The following is a 26,922-nucleotide window of genomic DNA, read 5'->3' on the forward strand; positions in this document are numbered from 1 at the left end:
CCTGCTCCGGACACCCCACAGGGAGCGTTCCCTTTAGGAGCAGTTGAGAGGTGGGGTTTCTTCCAGACTGCTGCAGTGTAGAGGGCTTCTTTCCAGGCTCTTTGCACCTTCAACACTACAGGTGGTTTCTCTTCTTCCACGCGTTAACTGTGGAGGAGTCAGGGTGAGCTGCTGAGCTGCACACATCTTCATTGCAGCTGTTTCAGAACTGTGTCGAAATCCGTGTTTTAGTCTGAGAGAAGATTGCGCGTTTCCTTCCTCCTTGTGTCAGGCCACAATTGATGTATTCGCAGACTGCACAACAACTGATTCATGCAGAGGAAAGTTATGTGCTGGGTCAGCAAAGCTCGTTCCCCAAAAATCCCACAGCCTTGCGGTGCTTGACTGGTCGTGGGGTAAATCAGACGCTCCACGGCTCGGGTTAAGGGAGGGAGAACCTCTGGCCGGTGGACACCCGTTGAGTTGATGACCCACTTGCGTCAAGGAGCAATTTGCGCGGGACAAGATGCTCCCGGCCCCATTGAGCGCAGGATGCGATTAGAACTGGGGAGGGGGAAGGTTATTGCTGACAGTGCCTGGGAAAGGCTTGTGAGAGTTGACGGGGCTAAGAACTTCTTGAGTGGAGGCTAGATGCTTCTGCTGCCCCTTGGGGCAGTTGCTTTCCCCGGGTGTGCCCTGGTAGCGCCGTGACAGGTCTCAGCCCTGTGTTGGGGGAGTCTGGGCTGGAAGGGACACATTGGAACCTTCTCCAGCCAGCTGGCGCCAGCAGTGGCTCCTCATGGCCCCGGAGGTTCTTCAGCCTCTGCCGCTGGAGCCCATGAGGAGGAGAAGGGAAACCCCAAGCACAGTGCTACATAGATGATTTTGTGGCAGGGACTTCAGCAAGAGCTTGGTTCTCCGTTTGCTCTGTTCGTGTTGAGCGTGAAACCAGGAAACATCTGTGCGGGGTGGGTTTCGGAGTTTGCTGAAGTTGCCAGCCTGCCTTTGTTGAGCAACATGTCACTTGCACGCTGATGAACTTCTTGGTGCTCCCTCTCCCCTCTGTCCTCCCTTCGCCTGCTCTCTCCCCACGCGGGTGGCAGTGGCCGCAGCCCATGCAGCCAGCGCTCTTTGTGGGCAGTGCCTCTGAGAGGGCCGGCTGGCACGGACCACGGCTCGCCAGCCTGCCGGCGTCGGTTGGCTTCTTCCAGGAAGAGCCTTTCAAGTTGACATTCCCTGTCCTCTGGCCCCACAAGCTCGTGTTCAAACACTAGCAAACAAATAAATCTTGGGAAATGAGCGCTGCATGTTGCAATTGCTTGCAACGCCCAGCCATGGTTGAGCAAGGAGGAAGGCTTGGGATGGGAATCGGTGGGAAGGGTGCGCTCGCCAGCCGGCCCCCCTCCCCCGCTGGGAGCTGTGGGCAGGAGGGGGGTGGTCGCTGCCCCCCGGCTTCTTCCTTCCGTGCGAGTAGTTCACAGGACCCGTGTGTGCCTGGGGATGGGCTGGACCCTGCTGTGTCCTTATGTGTGTCTTGTTGGTCATGGGTGGCCATGGCCCACCTTCCCCAGGCTGGGGGGCCGCCCGCGCCCGGCGGGGGAGAGGCTGCGTCCCTCACTCCTCACCTCTCCCAAAGTCAAATGGTGAGCGGGGGGAGAGCTCTCTGCGAGCTTGTGCGAGGGGTTAAAAATAGACATTTGCTAAATTAGCTTCCACTGAAAGTTCAAGAGGAAATCCAGGTTTAGCTGGGGCTACAAGAAAGAGCTGAAAATAATAATAATAATAATCATCATCATAATAAAAACTGATTCCTGTGAAGGAGGGGGGGAGGATGGCGAGCAGGGAGAGAAGGAGCAAGCTGAAAAACAAAAGCCTTTGAGGAGGGTAATGCTTTCCAGCTGCAAAAATACAGCCTGGGAGAAGAGCAAGTGCTTGCGTCACCCCCAGCTCCCCGGCCCAGCACTGCCCCGCTTGGAGCTGGGGCCTGGCCAGGAGACCCCCGGAGGATGGGGACCCTCCGACAGGGAGAGGTGACGGTCACGGAGCCGGCGTGAGGCAAGCTGCGGGCCCCAGGAGGCGAGCGCTGGGAACCTGTAGCTTGTTTTGGCAGTTTTCCCTTTTGATTCCTGTGTAGCCCTCAAGTGCCATGTTGGGGAGCGTCCTCCCCGTCAGAGCTGCTGGCCGCAGCTTTGGCTCAGCGGGATGTGGCCAGTGAGGTGGCAGCGGCCCCGTGACGCTGGGGGTTTTGGTGGAGAGTGACGGGAAAGGAGGACCAAGGTGTGGGCGAGTGCCAGTGATGGGCGATGGCTGGGACCCTTCGGGAGGGAGGCAGCGAGGAAAAGCCGAAGCCCATGGCCGGGGGTCTGCACCCCAGTGCGGGGTCGAGGGCCTCCACGCCGTCCCGCTGGGTGCTCCCCGTCCGCCCCTGCTTGGATCGTTCCTCTGGTCCTGTGACTCTGACTCAGCCACGCAGGCGCCAGCCAAGACCTGCTTTTTTGGGGAATTCTTGCACATCTCTGTGCTGAAGCATTTCTCGCCCAGGCAGGGCTGCGCGCATGTGCGTGGCTCTGCCGCCCCCTCCCCTTGTCGGGGGGGGGGGGGGGGGGGCGGGAATTGGGGCCGGGGGGTGCAGCAGGGAGGGAGGATGGGCACTGGTCCAGGCACCGTGACTCAGGCAGCCCCATCTCGGAGGCAGAGCATGGCCCTCGCCTGCCCCCCGCCACCCCCGTGCACCTTTTTAGGTGCTTTCTGCTCAGCACAAAAACCTTTCTCCAGCAGGCACCCTTGGGGGGCACGGGGGTCTGGGTAGGACCAGGAGCCCCGACTTTGCCCTGGCCCCACCGCCAGCTCTGGCACGTTGGGCAGCACAGCGGGAGCCCTGCGCGGGCCTTCAGCATCAGCCAGTTTGGTGCTAATTCCTCGGCTCTGGCAATTTCCACTTGTTTTTAGGAGATGCATCGCCCTGGGTGGTGGCTGCAGGCGCCGCAGCATCGCCCTTCTGGAGGGGGGGGCCGCTGGTCACCAGCTGGCCATCACCGCCGGCAGGACATCCCTGTCTCTGGGGCCACGTGTGAGCGAGCTGGCCTGGGTGACCGGGGGACGCTTGGGCTTCGGGTCTGTGCTCGGACAGGGCACCCCCAAGCCACCGAGTGCTCATCATGGGGTCCCATCAAAACCCAGGCAGCGCTTCGTGGTGCTGCAGCAGGGAAGAGATTGATACCATCAGGCCGAATCCTGCGAGCAGGGGGAGCGCGGGGCGTGCAAAATGTCCTGGCTTGATTCATGTTTTCCCTCCCTCTGCGCTCCTGAGTTTCTGCGCTGGTTAATAATTCAGTGGTGTCTGGCCCTGCTCCGCCAGGGCTGTCTGGGTCCCGGTGTCCTCAGGGTGGTCGGGCTGCGGGGCTGCTGCTGCTCCCGTCCCTGCTCTCCTGCTCTGCCTTGCCCATGCTGGCCATGACGCTGGGCCGTGGTGCCGGCACTGCAGTGCTGCCGTGTCGGTGCGGGGGTGGTGCGGGGTCCCGGGGGCACTCGCCAAAAGGACAGACCTCCAGAGCACTTGGCATCTCCCCGAACCCGTGGGTGCTGCAGCCCCTCACCCCGGCCTTTGGCCTGGGGCTGGCAGGCGAGGGGCAGCTGGGCAGTGCTGTGTGCTGACCTGGTTGCAAGGAAAGAATTCGGGTGCATTGGGTTTATCCGATTTAACGGGCTTTCACTGGTTTAATTAAATACTTCAACGCTGCGTGCCGGATGCTGTCTCTCACCTGCTCCAGGGCTCGGGGTGGCCCTGCAGCTCTGCATTAGCGCTGCCCGGGCTGCCTTGCCCTAGCTGGGCTCTGCTGCAGCCCTCGGCTGCTGCGGTCCCTCCTGGTGCTGCCATGATGGGGGCTTTGTGGACCTTTGCCATCCTGACGCTGCAGTTTGAGCCCCTTCCATGCTGCTGGGCTCCCCAGGTGCTGGCTTTGCCACCTCCAGTGCCCACCTCGCAGAGCCGTCCCTCTGCTTGGGCTGGTGTTCCCATGGGATGCTTTCCCGGCTGTGCGTGATGTCTCCAGCACCACCCTCCTGCAGCTGGGCTGCCTGGGAGGTGGCGGGTCCCCTCTCCCTCGGGAGGAGAGGATGGGGTGCAGCGTCGATGGGTGCTGGGTGACCAGGGCCAGGTCCCCGGTGCGGTGCAGGTGGCAGCTCCTTCGTGGCTCACGTGGCCTTCCTCACTCCCCAGCTACGTTTGTGCTTGAGACGGTGGGCTGGGACGTGGCCGGAGAACCCGTGCACAGGCACACAAAGGGCTGTGGCTCCCTCCCTCCCTGCCTAACCTCTCCTACCTCCCTCTCCCACGGCCTAGATGTGGAGCAAATGGCTATTGACTGGCTCACGGGCAACTTCTACTTCGTGGATGACATCGATGACAGGATCTTTGTCTGCAATAAGAATGGAGTCACCTGTGTCACGCTGCTGGACCTGGAGCTGTACAACCCCAAGGGCATAGCGCTGGACCCAGCCATGGGGTAAGAGTCCTGCCTGGGGGTGGGAGGGCTCAGCATCGCTGCCTGGACCTGCGACACCGGCGTGGGGAGGTGGAACAAGCCAGGAGGGTCCAGGTCGGGTGCTGCGGCAGGGATGCTGCTGGAGAAGCGACTCGCCTGCCCGCAAAGGGCCCCCTCAGCGATGAGTGAATCACAGCATTTTCTCTCCCTCAGCGGAGGCTGGGGCCATGTGCTGCAGGGCAGTCGTGGCAGCAGCATTTTAAGCAGCCCGCTGGTACAGGCCCCTTTTGGAGGAGATGAAGGTTTGGTCCTCGGGCATGAGTCAGGGCAGCCCGAGCCTCTGCTCACCTGCACGGCGCTGGGGTGGGAGCAGAGCCGGACCGGTGCAGCGCTGGGGAGCATCAGCGTCTGAACCTGGGTCTTCTAACAAACTGTTCTTGGTGACAGCTGGCAAGCATGTGGCCGTGGGTCTGGTGGGGTCTCCTGTGCCTGCGTGCCCATGTCCAGGAGCCGCTCTGCAGGGGCCCATCCTGCTCCGCCTGCCCTGGGCAGCAGCTTTGCTGGCGCTCGGTCCTGTGGGACAGGCCTGGCCAGGCTCAGGACAAGCTGCTGCTTCCAGCTTGTGGCTGCGCGGTTGCAGCTTTGCACTGGATTTTGGGAACTGAAACAGTCAGATACTTGCACGGATTGAGCAGGTCCCCTTGTGCCTATTTTTACGGGGTGCTGCAGTCAGATGGGCGACTCTCAGACCCTCATCAGGCCTTTTGCAAAATCCTGTGCATGGGGAAGCTGGGATGGTGACTCATCGGAACAGCTCGGAGTGTGTGTGGGTGGCAGCTGCTGGATCCTGGGCATGGGGAGCCGGTGTGGCTGAGGCTGCAGCGGGCAGAGCAGAGCGGCGTGGCAGATCCCACTGGGCACGTTCTGCAAGCGCGGTCCGGCCACAGGGCACGCGTGCAAGGAAGGTCCTGCTGCCTGGTGGGGCAGTCAGTCAGCGTGTGAGCACAGTCTACCTAACCCGACGGTGCACTCCGTCCAAGGGTGCTCACCTGAGCGTGCTGTAGAGTCCCAGTGAAACCGGTAAAAGGGACGTCTCCCCCCTCACCTGCTGCTTTTCAGATGGGTGCTTTTTTCCTTGCCCGAATGAAGAGAGCTGATGTTACTGAGCAGAAGATCTGAAATATTTCTTATATAAAAATAAATACTGCATAGCAGCCTGGAGGGGGACTCCGGCCTCCAAAAGGGAAGGTGCAGACAGGCCCCATGGGCGACTGAGTTAAGTTCTCTTGGGCACCGCAGCAGAGACCCAGCACAGCCCAGGTGCTCGGGGCAGCGGTGCTGAGCCCCAGCTCTGGGCTGTGCCTTGTGGGATGTGCTGTGCCAGGAGCTGCCGCCGCAGGCAGGGCAGCTGTCAGGCACATGGCACGCGGGCAGGTGCGTCAGGTTGTGTCTTAACATGTCAGCTGGTGGAGGGCCCTGGACCTCTTCCTGGTGACACCAGCAAATCTGGGTTCAAGCTTTTGTCAGCCTGATTCATGCCAGGGTTGCTGCGGCTCCTCTGAGCTCCCGTTGTGGCCGTGCCGGGCAGCAGGTGCAGGCAGGTGCTGCCAGCTCTTGGCACAGCTGGGCCGTGCAGGCAAGCAAGGCTGCGGTGGACCCCAGCCACCCCCGTGCCCGCAGGGGCAAGCCCGTGTCTGCAGGCGTGAGCACGCACCCTCTGCCCACCTGCGTCCTCCCTCTCTCCGGGCTGGATGTGACCTCCAGGCTCTGAGCTCCTGCATTTGCCCTTCTCACGCAGCAAAGTGTTCTTCACCGACTACGGGCAGATCCCCAAGGTGGAGCGCTGTGACATGGATGGGCAGAACCGCACCAAGCTGGTGGACAGCAAGATCGTCTTCCCCCATGGCATCACCTTGGACTTGGTGAACCGGCTGGTGTACTGGGCTGATGCCTACCTGGACTATATTGAGGTGGTGGACTACGAAGGCAAGAACAGACATACCATCATCCAGGGCATCCTGGTGAGTGGGTCCAGAGGGAGGTCAGGGTCGGGGGGGCCTTACAGCAGTGTGCTCGAGGCATGTCTGAGCTTGGTCTGCTGGGGGGCACTGGTCCGCGGGCTTGGCTTTGCCAGTCCAGCAAAGGAAAGGTGCGAGCTGCTGAGCACCAGCCGGTCCTGCAGCACCAAGCCCGATCTCGTGCCCTAAATGAAGTGGGGGTGGGATGAGGGGCCGGGAGCGGGGGCTTCGCACGCCTCGGAACCAAGGGTTTCGTGTGTCTCCTCCTAAATTCCTTGTGGACGCCTGCATGGTGCCTTCCAGATTGAACACCTCTACGGGCTAACCGTCTTCGAGAACTACCTCTATGCCACCAACTCTGACAACGCCAACGCTCAGCAGAAAACCAGCGTCATCCGGGTCAACCGCTTCAACAGCACCGAGTACCAGGTGGTGACGCGGGTGGACAAGGGAGGAGCGCTGCACATCTACCACCAACGGCGCCAGCCCACAGGTGGGACCCCGGCCTGGGAAAAGCAGCTTCTTGCATCCCAACGGCTGGGTGGGGGTGGGGACAGGCTGCACCTTCTGAATTCCCTCCCCTAATGGGGCCAGACGCCCAGCACAGCACGTGCCCTGGAGCCTCCTGCAGCCCCGAGGAGCCGTGCTCAACCCGATTGCCCCTGGTTCACCCCCTCCCCGTGAGCTCCGTGCCCCTGGCAGGGGGGCAGTAGCAGAGCTGGTGGCGTTGCCGGAGCCAGCCCAGGGGTGCCGAGTGCTGGGCAGGCCAAAATGTGCCGGCCCAGGGACAGGGACAGATGAGCAGCTGCCCAGCTGTGGTCCGCAGGGACTCCTGCAGCTGCTGCCCTGCTGGCAGTGCTCCTTGGCTGGGGGCTTGGGTGGGATTCCTGCTCCCCCAGCAGTGGGGAGCTGGCCTCTCCGGGCTGCTGAGCACCCTGGGGTGCCCCGGCCCCTGCTCTCACTCCGTCTCCTCCTGGAAGAGCTGTGGCAGCTGTCCCCGTGAGCTGGGCAGCTGTGCCACGTGGCTGATCGATCACGTCTCGCCAGCAAGTGCAAGCACGTTGGAGCAGATGTGGCATCTTGAAATATTAATGGATCCCTCTTGCGGTGCCCACGCGCTCTCAGTCCCTGCTGCCTGTGTGTTCCCCCTTCAGCTGGGGCTGCGTGCTCCCGGGCACCAAGGGATTTCAAAGGAGTTGAAAGGCTTCAGAGCTGAGCGGTCCCCTCCCCACGTCTGTCCCTGTCTGCCTGCTCCACCCCCAGCACCTTCCTGCAGTTAATCAATTTACTCGTTTAAAATCCTCTTAGTGTCTGCAGCCTGCTTGGCATTTTCCAGAATGTAAAATTAATGAGGAGTTTTCTAAGGGGTGCGATTAAGGGGGCTCATCCTGCCGGCGCTGTCAGCGCAGTGGCCGGGCAGTCCCGCTCTCACCGTGGCTTGGGAGGGGTGGGCTGCCAGGACAGAGGCAGCGTGGCCCAGTGACCGTGGCGGTGGGCTGGTTTCTGCTCCAACGTGATCCTTCGTTCCGTGCAGGTCCTTTCCCATCTCTGTGTTGTCCGTCCCGTGCAGTGCTCAGCCCCTGGCCGACTGGCTGAGATCCCGGGGGAAGGGCCCCCCCTAAACCCTGGAGAGCCGTGGCCAGGCCGGCAGCACCCATGAGACCGTCTCCGCATCCCTGCGGTTGCAGTTAGTGCCCTGCCTGTGCTGCCTGGTGGACACGGAGCTGTGGCCGGGCAGGACATCCCCGTGCTGCCCTGGGTGCCTGCGGCCGCTGGAGCTCCTGCTCTCTGTTGCAGTGAGGAGCCATGCCTGCGAGTCCGACCAGTTCGGCAAGCCGGGAGGCTGCTCGGATATCTGCCTCCTCGGGAACAGCCACAAGACCCGAACCTGCCGGTGCCGCTCCGGGTTCAGCCTGGGCAGCGATGGGAAGTCCTGCAAAAGTGAGTCCTGCCCCCCCACCCCGGAGAGATGTGGGAGGGGGCGTTCTGGATCAGAGGGACTGGGGTGAGCAGCGGCACTTGTGCCGGCCGGGGGGGCACACACGGGCAGGGGGGAGCAGAGCGGTTCAGTTCCTTCCCTCCTGGGTGCGGACCCCCTGTTCCTCCCCGGCCGAAGCTGCGGGCTGCCCACTGGGCTCTGCGTCCCCGCGGACCTGTGGGGTGCGGGGACAGGTTGCTGCCTCCTCCTGGCCTCTGGGTCGTAGCTGTGCCCCCACGAAAGCCCCAGTGACACGTGTGTTGGGCTGCCCACCCCCAGCGCTGCCCTGTGCTGGTGGTGATGGCTCTTGCCGTCTCCCTGCAGAGCCCGAGCACGAGCTGTTCCTGGTGTACGGGAAGGGGCGTCCGGGCATCATCCGCGGCATGGACATGGGGGCCAAGGTGCCAGATGAGCACATGATCCCCATCGAGAACCTCATGAACCCCCGAGCACTGGACTTCCACGCTGAGACTGGCTTCATCTACTTTGCTGACACCACCAGCTACCTCATCGGGCGCCAGAAGATCGATGGCACGGAGCGAGAGACCATCCTGAAGGACGGTGCGTGGCCGAGAGGCCCAGCCTGGTCCCTCCCCAGTGCCCCCAGTTAGCCCCCAGGAGCCAGCAGCAAGGGCCATCAGTGCTTCTGTCCTCTCCCCTGCAGCTTTGACCCTTAAAACTCAGGTTTTAAGCTGCTGTTTGGGTTTATCTGTAGACTGCTATTGAGATGGGCACAGAGCTCGTGCCCCAGCGGAGGTGGGAGATGGACCCCTGTCCCCCTCCTGCCCGAGCTGGCCCACCCCGATCTGTCAGGTGGGAGGAGGAAGGAAGGATGGGGAATCCTCAGTCAGGGTCCCTGGGGCTCAGTGCCGCGGCCAGTGCATCCCCACGCTGCCAGCGAGGATGTTTGTGCTGCCTCAGGCTGAACCAGCCAAGGATGCTCCAGAATTTGGCTTTTTCCAGCCCAGACTCCCTGTGGCTGCCTGTGCAGGGGCTGGGGGGGTCCGTCATCCCTGTCGGTTTGAGTGGGGATCGGGTGGTGCTGAATGTGCTGTGGATCGTATGGGGCTGTCGCTTCCACTTCTCATCTTCCCGCTGCCGCGCAGCCCTGGTGACGAGCTCCCGCTCCTGCTTTTCCCCAAAGGCATCCACAACGTGGAAGGGATCGCTGTGGACTGGATGGGGAACAACCTATACTGGACAGATGACGGCCCCAAAAAGACCATCAGCGTGGCTCGGCTGGAGAAGGCCGCCCAGACGCGAAAGACGCTGATCGAGGGGAAGATGACCCACCCGCGTGCGATCGTGGTGGACCCCCTGAACGGGTGCGGGGGCTGAGCGCGGGGGGCTGGCTTGTGGGAGGGCATGGCTGGGTCTCCAGCTCTGTGTGGTGGTTGCTGCATCACTGAGCGTTCGTGGTGGATCACGGGCTGTGACAGCGGGGCCAGGCAGCGGCTCCAGCTGCAGTGACGCACCAGCTCTGTGCGGCCGTTTCAGCCTGGGTTCGGTGGCCGGGGTGGCCGCCAGGCTGCTGCCTTGGGCTGGGACCACGGTGCAGGGCAGCAGGACCGGCCGCTGCTTTGTGTCCACCGCTCTGCGGGCAGCTGGAGAGCTCACGCCTGGGCTGGTGGAGGCTCCGAGCCCACCTTGTCTGTGTCTGTAACAGCTTCTCCTCTGTGGCAGGTGGATGTACTGGACGGACTGGGAGGAGGATCCCAAGGACAGCAAGAGGGGCAAGATCGAGAGAGCCTGGATGGACGGTTCCAACCGCAATGTCTTCATCACCTCCAAGACTGTCCTGTGGCCCAACGGGTTGAGCCTGGACATCCCGGCCAAGATCCTTTACTGGGTGGATGCTTTCTATGACCGCATTGAGATGGTCTATCTCAACGGCACCGAGCGGAAGGCAAGTGGAGGCCCCGCGGGCTCTCGGGCACTGATCACCCCACAGCCTCAGCTGGCTGTGTCCACTGCGGGTCTGCTCGGTGGGTGGCTGGCCACGTTCAGCCATGCTCCCCTGCCGCCTGTCCCCTCCTCTCCCCTTCCAATGTCCCTCGCCATGTCCCACCACGCGGGGTTTCCCTGGGCGCCAGTCCCAGCTAACGACGAGCCTCTCCTCCTCCCCGTGCCCACAGATCGTGTACGAGGGGCCTGAGCTGAATCACGCCTTCGGGCTGTGCCACTACAGCAACTTTCTCTTCTGGACCGAGTACCGCAGCGGCAGCATCTACCGCCTGGACCAGGCCTCCAAGGTGGTGAGCCTGCTGCGGAACGAGCGCCCGCCCATCTTCGAGATCCGGATGTACGACGCGCAGCAGCAGCAAGGTGCTGGGGCTGCCCCCGCAGGGGGACCTGCCATGCCTGAGGGGACGGGGGGCTGGATGAGGGATGGGACAGGGGGCTGGGGGCTGAGGAAGCACCCTGCCTAAGCAGCCCCCCCCCGCCTCTTTTTGCTTTGTTTTGGCCGTATCCCTGCCCGTCTCTCCATCCCCATGCACCCTGCCTTTCTCTTGTTAAACCCTGCTGTCACTCACCCCTGCCCTTCCTCCAAACTTTCCTCCCTTTCTTTCCCTCCCTCCCTGCCTGCCAGGCTTTATGTCTCCTGAGGGGTCCCCACTGCCTTCTGTAGCCTGATGAACTGGGGTCTCCAGCTGGGTTCCAGCTGTGGAGCCCGCTGAGGGAGCCCAGGGAGCTGGGGGAAGCCAGCAGCCCCCCCGTGGGTCACCTGTGTTCCCTGAGTGCTGAAGCCCCCTCCTCACCCCTGCCCTGCCTCCGCAGTGGGCTCCAACAAGTGCCGTGTAAACAACGGCGGCTGCAGCAGCTTGTGCCTGGCCACCCCCCGGGGCCGTCAGTGCGCCTGTGCCGAGGACCAGATCCTGGGAACGGACTCCGTCACCTGCCAGGGTAGGCTGCCTTGGGTGAGCCCCCAGTGGGACCCCCCTTTTCCCAAGGGATGGGTGGGGACACGGCGTCTGCGGCCCCACACTGGCACAGTAGCAGTGATGCCTCACATGGTGGGGGGCTGCTCTGAGGAGGTGGGTGCTCCCTGCGCCTGTGGGACCCTGCAGTCAGGTGATGTTACTGGCTTTGGTTCCTCCTCTTGCGTGGTGGCAGCAGGACAGCTGCTGGCCCGAGGAAGCGGGTCGGAATCCCTGGTGGGCATCGCTGTGTGTCTGCAGCCGTGGCTGATGCTGCCCACGCAGCCAGGGCAGGTTCATGCTGCTGCCAGGTGGGGAGAACCCCATTTGTGTGGGGACCTGGCCGGTACCGTGCTTCGCCAGTTAAATGAGAGAGGTGAAGCTCTGCCAGCACAGCCTGTGCCTGCAGGCTGAGCCAGGGTCTTTCCCCTCGATCATGGGCTGCACCTTCTTTTTTTGGGCTCAGGACCTGGTGCACGTGGGCACAAGTGTCTCTGTACGCTCTCAGGGCTGCTGGGCAGCCGCGTAGACATCCTGCCAGCCTGGGGACACAGGACCGTCCTCACCACTGCCCTGTGCTTGGTCACTTGGTTAAAATCATCCCCTCCATTTGCTTTTCCCTTGCCAGCCAACCCGTCCTACATCCCCCCTCCGCAGTGCCAGCCCGGGGAGTTCGCCTGCAAGAACAACCGCTGCATCCAGGAGCGCTGGAAATGCGACGGGGACAACGACTGCCTGGACAACAGTGACGAAGCCCCTGAGCTCTGCCGTGCGTAGCTGCCTCCTGCGTGGTGGGATGGGGGCTTACGTGTTCCTGGGGCAGGATCTGGGCTTCCCTGAGATGTGGGGCCAGTGGCTGGGCAGCTGGGAGCCCTGCGTGCCCTCCCCAGCTCTAGGAGGGGAGCAGGCTCAAGCAGCTGAGGAGGGAAACAGGGATTAGGATCCTGGGTCCCCAGTTTGTCCGAGGCTCCCTGCCCTTTTCTGTCTCAGGTTTTCTCTCCACCAGTCGTTGAGGAAGAATGGGGGTGGGATGGAGAGGGGCAGGTCCTGAGCATGTGTCTCCCCTCCAGACCAGCACACCTGCCCCTCAGACCGTTTCAAGTGCAAGAACAACCGCTGCATCCCCAACCGCTGGCTCTGCGATGGGGACAACGACTGCGGGAACAATGAGGACGAGTCCAACTCCACCTGCTCGGGTGAGGAGCCTGCCTTGTCCCTGCGGGAACAGAGGGAGAGCTCGCCCTGCTGTGCTTAGCTGCAGCCTTCACTCTTCCCTGTGCGCTGCGGGGCTGAGGCCAAGGTTTCGGGGCCTCGCGCATCCCTGCTGCCCACCTTGCAGCCAGCTCTGCACCTGTGCCTCCCAGTAGCCCCGGGGGTTTGTTCCCTGCCTTCCCCCCAGCAAAGCGAGGCACTGCCCGCTACTAATGCTCTGTCTGTCTCTCCTGGGTCAGCTCGGACCTGCTCCCCCAACCAGTTCTCCTGTGCCAGTGGGCGCTGCATCCCCATCTCCTGGACGTGTGACCTGGACGATGACTGCGGGGACCGCTCCGACGAGTCTGCCTCGTGCGGTGAGCTGGGGCGGGGAGCGCTGAGAGCACGGGGCTCCGTGGGGAGCACCGCTTCTCACCACACCGTGGGGCAGGGGCACCAGTGGGGCCAGCCGTGAGGACTGGGGCACAGGGTGTCTCCCCTACACTGATTGTGCCTCTGCCTCCTCCGCAGCCTACCCAACCTGCTTCCCCTTGACGCAGTTCACCTGCAACAACGGGCGCTGCATCAACATCAACTGGCGGTGTGACAACGGTAAGGACCATGGCCCCGCAGCTGCCAAGCGGGGTGCAGCCGGGGACAGCGAGATCAGATGCAGGGGTGCCAGCCTGGCAGGGGCCCCTGTTCCTGCAAGTGCCACTTCTCCACCTTGTGCTACACAGCAGAGCCCAGGCCCTGGAGAGGGGAGGCACTAGCTGAAGCTGCAAGCGCATCCTGCAACACCAAGACCCACATTTTTCTTGGCTGCCCTTGGAGGGAGCGTGTTGCGGGAGCAGCCTGGCAGGGATCATTTCAGCAGACCTTGGCATTGTTTGCAAAGTGACCAAAGCTTTGCCCCAGGTCTTGAGACAGAGTGACCTGTGCTGCTGGTGGAGCCCAGCCAGGTCCCATAGCCCCAGGAGAGGTCTCCCAGCGAGCTTACATCTGGCCTCTGATGTCTTTCCAGGGCCAGGCCTGGGAGAGAGAGTTTGCCCTGGGGCTGCTTTCCTTCCCCACAGGTTTATTTCAGTCTTCCCAGCAGCTCTGCATCGGTGGGTTTAATTAGTGGCTTCAGAGCAGGCGAGACTCTCAGAGCTGCAGAGTGCACGTGCTGGTGCAGGGGTTGGTGGGGGGCTGCGGGTGCAGGTCTGTCCCTGGGGTCGTCCTGAGCAAATGGTCTTTTCCTCCCAGGGCAGCCCCATCTCTGAGCCGTCCTCACCAAGGGACGGTCTCTTTTCCCAGGGATCCACCAGCACAGGCAGCCAGGCGCTTGCAAAAGCCCCGGCCTTGGCGTGGGGCACCTCTGCGGAGCCGGGAGCCTCTCCAGGCAGGGCAGGGGCTGCAGCGAGGAGGGGCTCCCACCCGGCTGCCTCGGGCTCCCCCAGCACCCTCCGCTGCTTCTGGTCTTGCCTCCCAGGCCGCTCGGTGTGCCTGCGCAGCCTCTCTGTGTCCCTCTCCATGTCAGTGTTCACGTCCTGGCGTCAGCGTGTTTTTGTGCCACCCTCTGTGCGTGTGCAGTGTTGTGTTGTTTTGTTTGTCATTGTGCCCACTCTCCTGTCTGGTTGGTTCTGTGTTTCAGAAAAAGATTGTGGGGATGGCTCTGACGAAAAGAACTGTCCAAAGCCTACCGGTTAGTGCATAGATCAACATGCACCAGACCCCAAACCTGGCCCCACGCAACCCCCAAACCTGCCCCCTCCAGAGCGCTGCAAGCTCCGTGGGCTGCTTCTCCAGACACTGGCAATGCCCCCCATGCTCTGCAGCAATGCCACGCTCTCTGGCAGTGCCCCCCGTGCACTCTGGCAATGCCCCCTGCGCCCCAGCAGCGGGAGGGATGTGCCAGGGAGCGAAGCAGCCGTCCCTCTTGGCTCACCGAGCGGAGTTGCTCGGGAAGTTGGTAGGAGCCCACAGAGATCAGGGTCTGCAGCTGCAGCAGCCGGGCTGCTGGTGAAGTTACGTGGCAGCCATCAGTGCCATCACCCCTGAGCCCATCAGTGCCATCATCCCTGTGCCCATCATGAGCTCCCCTACGCAGGGGGAGACAGAGGCACCGGGAGGCAAAGGCCCCTTCCCAAGCTCAGGTGGGGCATCTGCAGCAGAGCAGAGCCCTGTGGTGGTTCCAGCCGGTGCCCTGCGCCGGCAGGCAGAGGGGCTGCATTGCCAGTGTCCTGGTACCGTCAGACTAAAGCTCCCCCTGCCCATCAGTGGGCAATGGGGTTTCCTCCAGGCAAGCTGACACCCCCCAATTGGCCGTACCAGCCCACCTCCCCAAGGATGCGCCCCATAAAGGAGTGCACCGCCCCCCCAACTCCGCTCCCGCTGCAGAGTGGAGCGGCCCCCTTGGCGCTGGGTGCCCTCCCAGCCTCCCCAGGTACATGGCTGATCTATGCAGTTTCTGTGTTTCATTTTCTTTGTGCGGCTGCTGGTGCTGTGGCTGCGCCTGGCAAGTGTGTTGGGGGGGCGAGAGGGGCAGGGGCTCTCTGTTCAGCCTGGCCGCTCTGGCGGGGGTCCTGCGGCCAGCACCGAGGGGCTGCCTGTCACCCCGCGTCCTGTCTGCCAGTGTGGTCCATCCAGTCCCCGTTGTTCCCCGCTTCCCCCAGCTGCCTCCTCTGGCTGGGGGTCTCTGCCTTCCTTCCTCCTGCCGTGCCGCTGCCAGCTCTCCCACCGGCCGGCTGGGCACTCTCTGAGCCCCCTCCCGCTCCCCTTCCCTCCCCAGACAACGACTGTGGGGACAACAGTGACGAGGCGGGCTGCAGCCACTCCTGCTCCAGCAACCAGTTCAAGTGCAACAGCGGGCGCTGCATCCCTGTGCACTGGACATGCGACGGGGACAATGACTGCGGGGACTACAGCGACGAGACTCACGCCAACTGCACCAACCAGGGTGAGCCCCAGGCTGCTGCGGGGCCAGGCTGCCCCTGTGCTGCTGCCCAGCGTCCTCCCCTGCCAGGACCCGGGTCCTGCCCCAGGAGGGAGGGAGGGGGGGGGTGGCAGATGGACCCTCCTGGGCATCAGCTCTGCTGCCATCCTGCCTGGAGACCTGAAAGCACCCCCAAGCAGAGCCCCCTCCACCACCACCACCACCTTTCCAGGCAGGGAATTGTGCAGCCCCCTCTGCGCACCCTGAGTCTCCAAATACCCCTCTCCTGCACCTCTGGGTGCCCCCAGCCCTTTCCCTGGCAGGCTGAGTCCCCAGTCCACCTCCCACCCCCTGACCCCCCCCAGTTCCCAGCTCCTCAGGGCAAAGGCAGTGAGTGGGTGCTTGTGCCCCCCCCCCCAGCCACGCGCCCACCCGGGGGCTGCCACACGGATGAGTTCCAGTGCCGGCTGGATGGACTCTGCATCCCCATGCGCTGGCGCTGCGACGGCGACACGGACTGCATGGACTCCAGTGACGAGAAGAACTGCGAGGGCGTCACCCATGTCTGCGACCCCAACGTCAAGTTTGGCTGCAAGGACTCAGGTGAGAGCGGGGAAGTGGGGAACTGCTCCCCCTGCCCCCTCTGACCTGGAGAAGGGGCTGGGACCCACCTCGGCTCGGTGGGGATGGGGACAGCGGTGGAGGTACACCAGCTCTGGGGCAGTCAGGACCCCAAGCGCCCGAAATAAACATCTCCTGTGTGTCTAATCTGCCCCCTCCTCACTCCCCCCTCGGCAGCCCGCTGCATCAGCAAGGCCTGGGTCTGCGACGGCGACAGTGACTGCGAGGACAACTCGGATGAGGAGAACTGCGAGTCCCTGGTGTGCAAACCTCCCTCCCACACCTGCGCCAACAACACCTCCATCTGCCTCCCCCCCGAGAAGCTCTGTGACGGCTCTGATGACTGTGGGGACGGCTCTGATGAGGGCGAGCTCTGCGGTGAGTGCGGAGCTGGGTGCCAGGATGGCGGGTCTCCCCCGGCCGGGAGCGGGACGAGGACCTGACGAGCGCATCCTCTCTCCACAGACCAGTGCTCCCTGAACAACGGCGGCTGCAGCCATAACTGCACCGTGGCCCCTGGCGAGGGCATTATCTGCTCCTGTCCCCTGGGGATGGAGCTGGGCTCCGACAACAAGACGTGCCAGATCCAAAGCTACTGTGCCAAGCACCTCAAGTGCAGCCAGAAGTGTGAGCAGGACAAGTACAATGTCAAGTGCTCCTGCTACGAGGGCTGGATGCTGGAGCCCGACGGCGAGAGCTGCCGCAGCCTGGGTATGTGCGGGTGGGCTGCAGGGGCTGGCAGCGTCACCCCAGCTGCCTGTGATGCGGGTTGTCCTCCCCCCACTCTCAAAGGCGGCAGCGGCAGAGCTGATGACTGTGCCAGGTCCTGGGGGGGTCTGCCTGCTGGTGGACCCCTCGCTGTCCCCACCTGGCACAAGCAGCCTTTTACGGAGCAGCGGTGTGGGTGGTCCCATAGCTGCTGACCCCAGGAGCCGGTGGCACTGACCCCCTGCCTTGCCCGTGCCTGCCTTCTGACCCTGCCCTGCTTTCCCCAGACCCCTTCAAGCCATTCATCATATTCTCCAACCGCCACGAGATCCGCCGCATTGACCTGCACCGGGGTGACTACAGCGTCCTGGTCCCCGGGCTGCGCAACACCATCGCCTTGGACTTCCACCTCAACCAGAGCTCACTGTACTGGACCGATGTGGTGGAGGACAAAATCTACAGGGGAAAGCTGCTTGAGAATGGGGGTGCGTAGCCCCGGGGCTGTGGCGCAAGCTGGCGGGGGCCAGACGGGTGGGGAAGCAGGGTTGTGGTTTGGGGATAGACGCCGGCAATGATGCCTTGGTGATGCCAAGCGATGGTGCAGCCGCTGGAGTCCACAGCCCCTGTAGCGATCTCATTCTGCTCTCCGAAATCGCTCATTATGAAGGAGTTAATTAGCATTCCCAGCACTCTCCTAATGGTAATTGCAGCCCAGCAGCTGGCAGCACAAAGCCGGGCCCCCTCCCCATCGGTGCTGCAGAGCCACGGGAGGGGGCCCCCACAGTGAGAGCCCGGCGCTGGGTGCTGGGACCAATGGACGTGGGATCCCTTTGGGATTCAGGCTTCGTTTGGGGAAGAAGTGTCCCCCCGCCATTGACTCCAGTCACGCTGGGTGGGAGCTGTTCAGGACTGGGACGCAATGGTGGCAGGTGGGCCAGGGAAGGACCACCAGCCTGAGCCCTCCTGGTGCTGTGACCCACAGCTCTGACCAGTTTCGAGGTGGTGATACAGTACGGGCTGGCCACCCCCGAGGGGCTGGCCGTGGACTGGATCGCTGGCAACATCTACTGGGTGGAGAGCAACCTGGACCAGATCGAGGTGGCCAAGCTGGACGGCACCATGCGAACCACGCTGCTGGCTGGGGACATCGAGCATCCCCGTGCCATTGCCCTGGACCCCCGCTATGGGTAAGGCAGGAGGGTACATGGGTCACCAGGTCGCGGTGGCACCCTCGGGATCTTGCAGGGGGGCCAGGCAACGAACTCCTGTCTGGGCAGACACCACACTGCTGATTCAGGAGGCAAAGCCTCCTGTCCCCGTGCTGACCGTCCCCACTTGCTGTCCCTCACAGGATCCTCTTCTGGACGGACTGGGATGCCAGCCTGCCCCGCATCGAGGCCGCCTCCATGAGCGGCGCAGGCCGGCGCACCATCCACAAAGAGACGGGCTCGGGGGGCTGGCCCAACGGGCTCACCGTCGACTACCTGGAGAAGCGCATCCTCTGGATTGATGCCAGGTAGGACCAGGACACCCATCTCTGCCCCGTGTTTCCCTGGACCCCTGCCCTCCCCATCCCTCCCAGGTCTGGCTCCTTCCCCCGGCTCCTGGGCGGTTTTGCCGTTTGACTGCTGGGCTGGGCGCAGAGCCTTGCTCTGTGGAGGCTGCGTGCACCTGCAACATGTTCCAGCCTTTGCGCTGTGTTTACTGCTCTGTGGGCGCTGTCATCCCTGGTGTAAATCAGCAGCCGCCCCTCCGCAGCATTAAGCAGAGCAGAGGTGCTGGCTGCTTACACCCTGTGGGTTAAAGACCCCTGGTACCCCTGGCCCAGCCCTGAGCCGCTCTCACCCCTCGTCCCTGCTGCGCGCAGGTCGGACGCCATCTACTCAGCCCTGTATGATGGGACGGGACACATCGAGGTGCTGCGGGGACACGAGTACCTGTCACATCCCTTCGCTGTCACCCTGTATGGGGGCGAGGTCTACTGGACCGACTGGCGCACCAACACGCTGGCCAAGGCCAACAAGTGGACAGGGCACAATGTGACAGTGGTGCAGAGGACCAACACGCAGCCGTTCGACCTGCAGGTGTATCACCCGTCCCGGCAGCCCCTGGGTGAGGCCTGGGGAAGCGAAGTTGGTGGGATGAGACGGGGGGAGCACAGTGGGGAGATGGTGCCGGCACTTAGCGTGTACCTACACCCACTTGGAGCATCGTGTGGGAGCCGCTCCCACCGCCGTGGCTGCCCCTTCCCACCCCCTGCTGAGCCAGAGGCTCCGCGGTGGCCCTGGCCACCCAGCAAAGAGGTGTCCTGGGGTGACGAGGTTGATGGGTCGGAGCTCTTCAAGGGGCGGGCAAGGTCTGGGAGGTCCGCAGCTCTCTGGGGCTTCTGGTGTCCCCTGCGACAGGGACGTTGCTGAGTCTTGTCACTTTTGCAGCTCCTAATCCCTGTGAAGCCAATGGGGGCAAAGGGCCATGTTCCCACCTCTGCCTCATCAACTACAACCGCACGTTGTCCTGTGCCTGCCCCCACCTCATGAAGCTGGACAAGGACAACACGACCTGCTATGGTAGGGGTCTGCCCAGGTCATCCCACCCTGGGGGGGGGGGGGGGGGGGCAGGATGCGCAGGTGCTTCGGAGCCGGCTCTGCAGACCAGGCAGAGGTCCCACAGCTGCCCCTCTTGTCTTTCTCCCCAGAATTTAAGAAGTTCCTGCTGTACGCGCGGCAGATGGAGATCCGGGGCGTGGACATTGACAACCCCTACTACAACTACATCATCTCCTTCACGGTGCCCGACATTGACAATGTCACGGTGGTGGACTATGACGCCCTGGAGCAGCGCATTTACTGGTCTGATGTCCGCACCCAGACCATCAAGAGAGCCTTCATCAATGGCACTGGTGTGGAGACCGTCGTCTCTGCAGGTGGGTGTGGAGGAGCATCGCCCCACACGGCTGTTCCCATCAGGTCCCGGAGTGGGTCAAGAGCAGTTCCAAAGAACGTTTATCAGTATGGTGATAAGCACTTTATATATAAAAATAAATGTGTATATATATATATATATAAAAATATATATATAACTAGAGGCTTTCCTTCCTCTTCCTCTGAGCATCATCCCAGCCCCATTCTCTCAACTAACGAGTCTCCCTTCTCCGTTCCCTTCCAGACCTGCCCAACGCTCACGGCCTCTCTGTGGATTGGGTTTCCAGAAACCTCTTCTGGACCAGCTACGACGCCAACAAGAAGCAGATCAACGTGGCGCGGCTGGACGGCTCCTTCAAGAACGCCGTGATCCAAGGGCTGGACAAGCCTCACTGCCTGGTGGTTCACCCCCTCCACGGGTAAGTCTGTGGCGGCACGCGGTGCCAGTGGGGCTGGGGTCAGGCCAGGAGCGTCGAGGGAGGAGAAGGTGCATGTGCAGGCACACGTGCCTGCGTGCGTGATGGTGATGGAGCACGCGTGCGGTGGAGGAGAGAACAGGTTGCTCTCCCAATGTGTCAGCGCGCGTAGGAGGTGTGTGAGAGGCGATGGGGCCTCAGCTCGGGAGGCGTGTGTCTGCTGGCGCGTGCAGAGCAGCAAGCTGTGTTTTCGCACACGCACGCGTGCATGTGAAGGAGAGCAGGCTGCAGATGAGCGTGCATCTCTGAGCGCGGGCCAGCCCAGGTGTGCACAGGGCTTTGCTGGGCAGGGCTGCACGAGTGCTTGCAAACACCAGACCCCCTCGCGGGTGCCAGCAGTGGATGCGAGGAGGCCGGCGCGCTGCCTGGGCAGTGCAGCAAGAGGGGCCAGCATAGGGCTGGCCGCAGGCTGGGGCTGGGGGGGCTGGCGGAGCCCAGGGGGGCTGGGGGATAGCCTGCGGGCCACCTCCGTGGGGCCGTTGGAGCCACCGTGCTCAGCGTCCCCTTACTGGTGCAGGAAGCTGTACTGGACAGATGGGGACAACATCAGTGTGGCCAACATGGACGGCAGCAACCGCACTCTCCTCTTCACCGGCCAGAAAGGGCCTGTTGGTACGGACACCCCCCCCGCGCCCCCAGTACCACCCGGCCTTGCTGGCCCGCAGAGCCTCAGGCCCCCACTGGCAGCCCTGCCTCCCTGGGGGGCTGGTGGGTGGCTTGTGCTGGGTCACCCTGACCTCGTGTGCCTGTCACCCCGTCTGCCGGTCCCATCCCACCTCCCAGGCGGTGATGGTCCCCGCGTGCTCCTCAGTGACGGTCCCTTGCTTTCCAGGCTTGGCCATCGACTACCCAGAGAGCAAGCTGTACTGGATCAGCTCCGGCAACGGCACCATCAACAGATGCAACCTGGACGGCAGCAACCTGGAGGTGATCGAGTCCGTGAAGAGTCAGCTGAGCAAGGCGACCGCCCTGGCCATCATGGGTGAGAGCTGGCAGGGTGATGGGGGCTTCATGAAACCCTTTCCCTTTCTCCCGGCCCTGCCCAAACACAGACTGCTCCTTGCCACCCCCAGCAGCTGTGGAGGGGGTGCTTCTCCACCAAAGGCTGAGCTCGGACTCCTTTTTCCAGGCCATCGCGTGTAGATCTGTGTGGAGCCACCGCTCTTTGCTGCTGGGGCGGGAGGGGAGGGGGAAAGCTGCTGCATGTTCCTGCCTTCTCCTCCCAGGCAACAAGCTGTGGTGGGCTGACCAGGCCTCCGAGAGGATGGGCACCTGCAACAAGAAGGACGGGTCGGAGGTGACAGTGCTACGCAACAGCACCACGCTGGTGATGCACATGAAGGTGTACGATGAGAGCATCCAGCAAGGTGAGCGCGTGGCCCAGGGCCACAGACCCTGCAGGGCCAAACGGTGGCTCCTCCGCTCCGCCACAGTGCCAGTGGGGCCAGCGGCTGGCCCATGGTGGCCGGTTGGCCGGCTGACCCCATCCTTTCTTGCTGGCCCAAGCCTGGCCCTCGCCCTCACACCAGGCTCCTGCCAGCTGGTGCAGAGTGTGGCATCTTGTGTGGCTGCCCTGAGCGGCGCTGGCCCCGCTGCCGCCGCCTCTCCCCAGGCAGCCGCATCCCCAGTGGCTCTGCCCTGGCCCCCAGCTGCCCCACGGCTCTGCCCTGGCCCCGGCTGCCCCTCACTCCCTCTTCTCTCTGCAGCAACCGGGACCAACCCCTGCAGCCTGAACAACGGCGACTGCTCACAGCTCTGTCTCCCCACCTCTGAGACCTCCCGGTCCTGCATGTGCACCGCGGGCTACAGCCTGAAGAGCGGGCAGCAGTCCTGCGAAGGTGAGTGTGCCTGTCCTGGTCCCCTCACCCCTGTTACCCCTCAGCCTTCCCCAGCCGTGTGTGCTGCATGCTGCAGCTCTGCCTGCATTGCGTGGTGCTGCGCGGCTGAGCAAGGCGTGCGTGCCGGCATGGTGCTGGTAGCTGCTCGCTCTGGCTGCGTACAGGCTCCTCCCGACTGCCCTGCACCCAGCAGTGCTGCGGAGGGATGCTGAGGGTCAGAGGGATGCTGGGGGGCTCAGAAGATGCTGTGAGCTTGGGCCGCAGCGAGACCCTCACATGGGCTGTCCCTGTGAGGGGCTGGCAGCAATGAGTGCGGGGGCAACGTGCGGGCACCGAGCCCTGGGTTTAGCGGGAGGAGGTGAACAGGACTGCACGGTGGGAGCCCTCAAAGAAGAGGTGAAACCCTTGGTGTCGGCAGGAGAACCGGGTCGCTGACACCGCAATCACCGGGAACGGGGCTGGGCAGCATTTGCCCTGCAGATCCCTAGTCCTGGTTTGCCACCATCTCCCTTGGGAGGGAAGAGCCCCCCCCTGCTCCCCGGTCACTGCCAGGGCCTCTGAAAGGCTGTTTGTGTGCAAAATGTTCTTGGTGTTTTTGGAGGGGGCTGGCAGAGCTGCTGCACCATCTGGGTCAGGGCAGGGACTGAATAACAAGCGCTGCCCTGACCCAGATGCAGCGCAGAGGCTTTGCCAGCACTCGGGAGTGGAGGTGGCTCTGGGAAGGGGCCTTGCTCGTGCCTCCCCTGCGCTGCTGTGGGTCAGGGCCCCTTGAGCAGCTCAGATGTTGGATCTGGGGCTCGCAGCCTCCAGGGAGGTCTGGGCAGGACCAGCCGGAGCACAGCCCCTCCGCAGAGCAGAGCCGGGAAGGGCTTTGCGGCTGTTGGTGGGTTCCTGCCCCAGCCATCAAAAACATCATCCCTGACTATGTCCGTGCTGGGTTTGGAGCGGGTTCTTCCCTGCCCTCTTTCCACAAGGTTCGCCATTCCTTCCCCTACGCGGTGTGGCAGTGAAAGCCATCCCGTCCTGCTCACGGAGAAGTTTGCTCCTTATGTTCAGCCCAGTTAGTCCTGCCTTGCATGGGGACCCAAGTGAAGCAGGAGCATCCCTCCCTCCGTGAGAAACCACGGTGCTGCATAGCCTTTGCAGCGTACCAGGCACGTGCTGCCCACGCAAGCATGTCACCCCCTGACCACAAGCACCGTGGGCAATATCAGGCACTCAGTGTCCGGCAGGACTGCCTCCCCTGCCACCTCCCCAGCTGCCTGCGGAGCTGCCGCTTGCGCTGCCAGCCCACGTCTCACATGCGTCAGCCTCGGAGTCAGCCTCGGGGTGGGCGTAGGAGCTGCCTGTGCAGGGATGCTTCAGGCAGCCGCAGAGCCTGCCGGCAGGTCCAGCCAGCTCAGTTCAGCCCTGCCCTGCCTGCTCCTCTGCTGTCCTGGACCATCTGTCTAGGCCAGAGACTTGTGGTGCTGCTGTCACGGCAGGGTCGAGCCCTCCCACCAGCCCCGCCAGGCTTGTACTCCTCCACGGAGCTGCTGTTGCAGTTTTCCGTGAGTTGTGGTTCTCTGTTGAAGGGACAGTGTGTGGTTTGTGTGACGCATCTGACTGTCCCCACATCTGTGTCGCAGGTGTCGGCTCCTTCCTCCTGTATTCGGTCCATGAGGGGATCCGTGGCATTCCCCTGGACCCCAACGACAAGTCAGATGCTCTCGTGCCCGTATCGGGGACCTCCCTGGCCGTGGGGATCGACTTCCATGCAGGTGATGTGGGGGCTGGGAGCAGGACAGCAGGGCCAGAGAGGTCACAGAGGGGGAATGCGAGGGGGACCATCACTGGACCCTCCTGGCACTGCTCTGCTGTAGAGCATCTCCCCTTGGCAGCTCCGGGCGAGGGAGGGTTTCGGGTCCCCACGCCAGGGCCCTGGAGGGCGGCTCAGCCCGGGTCTGTGCCACCCTTGGGGTGACTTGGAGGTGGTCGCTGACACCTGCTCTCCTGCCTGGCCCCTCTCAGAGAACGACACGATTTACTGGGTGGACATGGGTCTGAGCACCATTAGCCGAGCCAAGCGGGACCAGACGTGGCGGGAGGATGTCGTCACCAATGGCATTGGCCGCGTGGAGGGCATCGCCGTGGACTGGATTGCTGGTGAGACGGGGCTCCGGAGCAGGGAGGAGCGGGTGGGTAGCAGGAGAGCGGGGCTCGCGTGGGTGTTCACCATCCCCTCTCTGCAGGAAACATCTACTGGACGGACCAAGGTTTTGACGTCATCGAGGTGGCCAGGCTGAACGGGTCCTTCCGCTATGTGGTCATCTCGCAGGGGCTGGACAAGCCACGGGCCATCACGGTCCATCCGGAGAAGGGGTGAGACACCGCACAAAGCTGCCCGGGGACGGGGTGGGCACACAGCAGAGACCCCTGGCACCCTCCCAGCAGAACTGTGCAGTTTGCACGCAGTGGAGAAGAACTTGTAGGTCTCCTGGCACACCAAGGGACCAGCCCCTGGTGTCCAAAGCAGCTGGGTTTAACACGGTTTCACTGATGGGCTGAGCTTCCTGGGAGCTCCCTGTGACTTTGTGAGTGCCAACACCTCAGGACATCCAAGTGGAGTGCCCCCAGACCGGCTCCAGCTTTGGATGGAGCCACAGGGAGAGAAGAGTGGTTTGGGTCCAGGAGGGATGGACACCTTATGTCCCTGGCACACAGGCTGGTTTCTGGGCTGCATCCATCTGCAGCGGAGCACTCCTTTCCCCAGCTGCAGCACGGTCTGCAAGCACGCAGCGACCGGGAGGCTGGCAGGTCACCGGGGGACTGGACTGGGGCCCCAGTGTAAAGGGATGAGGGAGCGAGGGTTTTTTTCTCTGCTCCGATGGCCAAAATGCCCAAGGATGCTGCTTCTGGCCAGCCCTGTGGTCACGTCCCCGCTGTCCCCTGCAGGTACCTGTTCTGGACGGAGTGGGGGCAGTACCCCCGCATCGAACGGTCGCGCCTGGACGGGACCGAGCGGATGGTGCTGGTGAACGTCAGCATCAGTTGGCCCAATGGGATCTCCGTCGACTACGAGGTACAGCCACCAGCTGGGGGATGGTGCCGCGCTGGGGCCTGGCAGGGAACGTGCCGGTCCCAAGGGTCCCTGCAGCCGTGACCCTCCCGGTGGGGCCGCCAGGGACACGGCTCGCTCCCTAGAGCCCCCCTCTGTGCAGGGAGGGTTGTCCAGGGTGGTCATCCTGTGAACCCTGGGACCTTCTGCCGGACATGGTGGGAGGTGCAGGGGGTGCCTTGGTGCCAGCCCGGCGTGTTGCTCCCTGGCTGACTGGGATGCTTTCTCATCCCCTCAGGATGGGAAGCTTTACTGGTGCGATGCCCGGACAGACAAGATTGAACGGATCGACCTGGAGACGGGTGAAAACCGAGAGGTTGTCCTGTCCAGCAACAACATGGACATGTTCTCAGTGTCAGTCTTCGAGGAGTACATTTACTGGAGTGATAGGTACAGTGCCCGAGGGGTCCGGCGCTGCTGGGGTGCCCCGGACATCGGTGGTGTGGGAGGGTGGGGGGAGCTGGTGGGTGCTGTGGGGAAGGTGGCGGAGGTGGGTCCTGCCGCAGGGTGCTGCTGGGGTGGGCCCCCCGTCAGTTCCTGAGTGTCTCTGTCCTTTCTTAGGACTCACGCGAATGGCTCCATCAAAAGAGGCAACAAGGACAACGCCACAGAGTCGGTGTCCCTGCGGACGGGGATCGGCGTGCAGCTCAAGGACATCAAAGTCTTCAACCGGGCCAGGCAGAAGGGTGCGCGCAGGAGCGGGGTGTCAGCCCCTCGTGCCGTGCTGCCGAGCACCCACAGCCACCGCGCTGGGCTCCTGCAGCAGGCAGGGGCAGGAGGGGGATGGAAACAACTGGGCCACTGTGTCCTCGTCAAAGAACCGTGCCGTGCCCTGGGCTGAGCCCGTTTCTTTTCCAGCTTCCTCTGGGAGTGGGGAGGGGTGAAAAGCAGCCGAGCGGGAGCATCCTTCCGCACAGAGCCCAGTCCCTCCAGCAATCCCCCCTTTCCTCCTCAGGCACCAACATCTGCGCCCAGAGCAACGGGGGCTGCCAGCAGCTCTGCCTGTTCCGGGGCAACGGGCAGAGGACGTGCGCCTGCGCCCACGGCATGCTGTCTGAGGACGGGGTGAGCTGCCGGGACTACGATGGCTACCTGCTGTATTCAGAGCGCACCATCCTCAAGAGCATCCACCTGTCCGACGAGAACAACCTCAATGCACCCATCAAGCCCTTCGAGGATGCGGAGCACATGAAGAATGTCATTGCCCTGGCCTTTGACTACCGCTACGGCTCCAAGGGCAGCAACCGCATATTCTACAGCGACATCCACTTTGGCAACATCCAGCAGATCAATGACGACGGCACGGGGCGCAAGACCATTGTGGAGAGTGAGTGTCGCAGGGTTTCCCCCCTGTGCTTCTGCCCTCAGACCCCTCTTCTCTGTTCTCCACCACCACCTCTCCCTGACCACCCTCCTTCCTCACCCAAGGGCTTTTATTCCTTTTCTCGATCAACATTTTTGGGTGTTTTCGAGAGGCGTTTTGAGTGGCAGCTGTTAAGGGTTCAGCTGTGAGCTTTCTGTTGGAGCCTCTGCAAGAGGCAGCAGCCTGTGGTAGAGGACGCAAGTGTCAGGAGCAGGCTGCAGAGCTCGTCCTGGCAAGGAGAGCGTATCACGAGGCTCAGGCGTGCACATGGGTATGCATTGCTCTAGAAACAAGGCACTGCAGCAAACTTGGGATCTGCTCTCTGTTTGCATTTGACTTCCAAGACAGACCCGTTGAGCCTGAGCAAACCTTGCTGCTCCGCGCCCCGTCTGCACCTCCAGCCCTCGGTTTGC

General features: G+C 63.1%; 1 protein-coding gene across 6 annotated transcripts in view; it reads left to right on the forward strand.

Moving 5' to 3' along the window:
- Positions 1 to 26,922, forward strand: part of LRP1 (LDL receptor related protein 1) — an 89,174-nt gene that overhangs the window by 37,958 nt on the left and 24,294 nt on the right. For 4 of the 6 annotated variants that reach the window (XR_008744993.1, XM_055792175.1, XM_055792177.1 and 1 more), the window contains 36 exons: positions 4,322 to 4,484; positions 6,262 to 6,484; positions 6,785 to 6,974; positions 8,279 to 8,422; positions 8,784 to 9,020; positions 9,604 to 9,784; positions 10,143 to 10,365; positions 10,595 to 10,784; positions 11,238 to 11,363; positions 12,006 to 12,146; positions 12,448 to 12,573; positions 12,829 to 12,945; positions 13,100 to 13,180; positions 14,205 to 14,255; positions 15,342 to 15,509; positions 15,906 to 16,088; positions 16,284 to 16,484; positions 16,572 to 16,817; positions 17,102 to 17,299; positions 17,797 to 18,001; positions 18,166 to 18,330; positions 18,682 to 18,926; positions 19,250 to 19,381; positions 19,510 to 19,737; positions 19,980 to 20,154; positions 20,729 to 20,823; positions 21,044 to 21,193; positions 21,438 to 21,578; positions 21,918 to 22,049; positions 23,678 to 23,809; positions 24,060 to 24,194; positions 24,281 to 24,410; positions 24,984 to 25,110; positions 25,385 to 25,536; positions 25,708 to 25,832; positions 26,102 to 26,473. Coding sequence is in view for 5 of the 6 variants with exons in the window: in XM_055792175.1 (XP_055648150.1) it covers positions 4,322 to 4,484; positions 6,262 to 6,484; positions 6,785 to 6,974; positions 8,279 to 8,422; positions 8,784 to 9,020; positions 9,604 to 9,784; positions 10,143 to 10,365; positions 10,595 to 10,784; positions 11,238 to 11,363; positions 12,006 to 12,146; positions 12,448 to 12,573; positions 12,829 to 12,945; positions 13,100 to 13,180; positions 14,205 to 14,255; positions 15,342 to 15,509; positions 15,906 to 16,088; positions 16,284 to 16,484; positions 16,572 to 16,817; positions 17,102 to 17,299; positions 17,797 to 18,001; positions 18,166 to 18,330; positions 18,682 to 18,926; positions 19,250 to 19,381; positions 19,510 to 19,737; positions 19,980 to 20,154; positions 20,729 to 20,823; positions 21,044 to 21,193; positions 21,438 to 21,578; positions 21,918 to 22,049; positions 23,678 to 23,809; positions 24,060 to 24,194; positions 24,281 to 24,410; positions 24,984 to 25,110; positions 25,385 to 25,536; positions 25,708 to 25,832; positions 26,102 to 26,473 (6,030 nt within the window). In the remaining variant the exon portion in view is untranslated. The remainder of the gene's footprint in view (positions 1 to 4,321; positions 4,485 to 6,261; positions 6,485 to 6,784; positions 6,975 to 8,278; positions 8,423 to 8,783; positions 9,021 to 9,603; positions 9,785 to 10,142; positions 10,366 to 10,594; positions 10,785 to 11,237; positions 11,364 to 12,005; positions 12,147 to 12,447; positions 12,574 to 12,828; positions 12,946 to 13,099; positions 13,181 to 14,204; positions 14,256 to 15,341; positions 15,510 to 15,905; positions 16,089 to 16,283; positions 16,485 to 16,571; positions 16,818 to 17,101; positions 17,300 to 17,796; positions 18,002 to 18,165; positions 18,331 to 18,681; positions 18,927 to 19,249; positions 19,382 to 19,509; positions 19,738 to 19,979; positions 20,155 to 20,728; positions 20,824 to 21,043; positions 21,194 to 21,437; positions 21,579 to 21,917; positions 22,050 to 23,677; positions 23,810 to 24,059; positions 24,195 to 24,280; positions 24,411 to 24,983; positions 25,111 to 25,384; positions 25,537 to 25,707; positions 25,833 to 26,101; positions 26,474 to 26,922) is intronic. The other 2 variants (XM_055792178.1, XM_055792179.1) reach the window with 1 other exon arrangement.

The sequence above is a fragment of the Falco peregrinus genome, chromosome 19, assembly GCF_023634155.1.
Source record: "Falco peregrinus isolate bFalPer1 chromosome 19, bFalPer1.pri, whole genome shotgun sequence".
Lineage (NCBI taxonomy): Eukaryota > Metazoa > Chordata > Aves > Falconiformes > Falconidae > Falco > Falco peregrinus.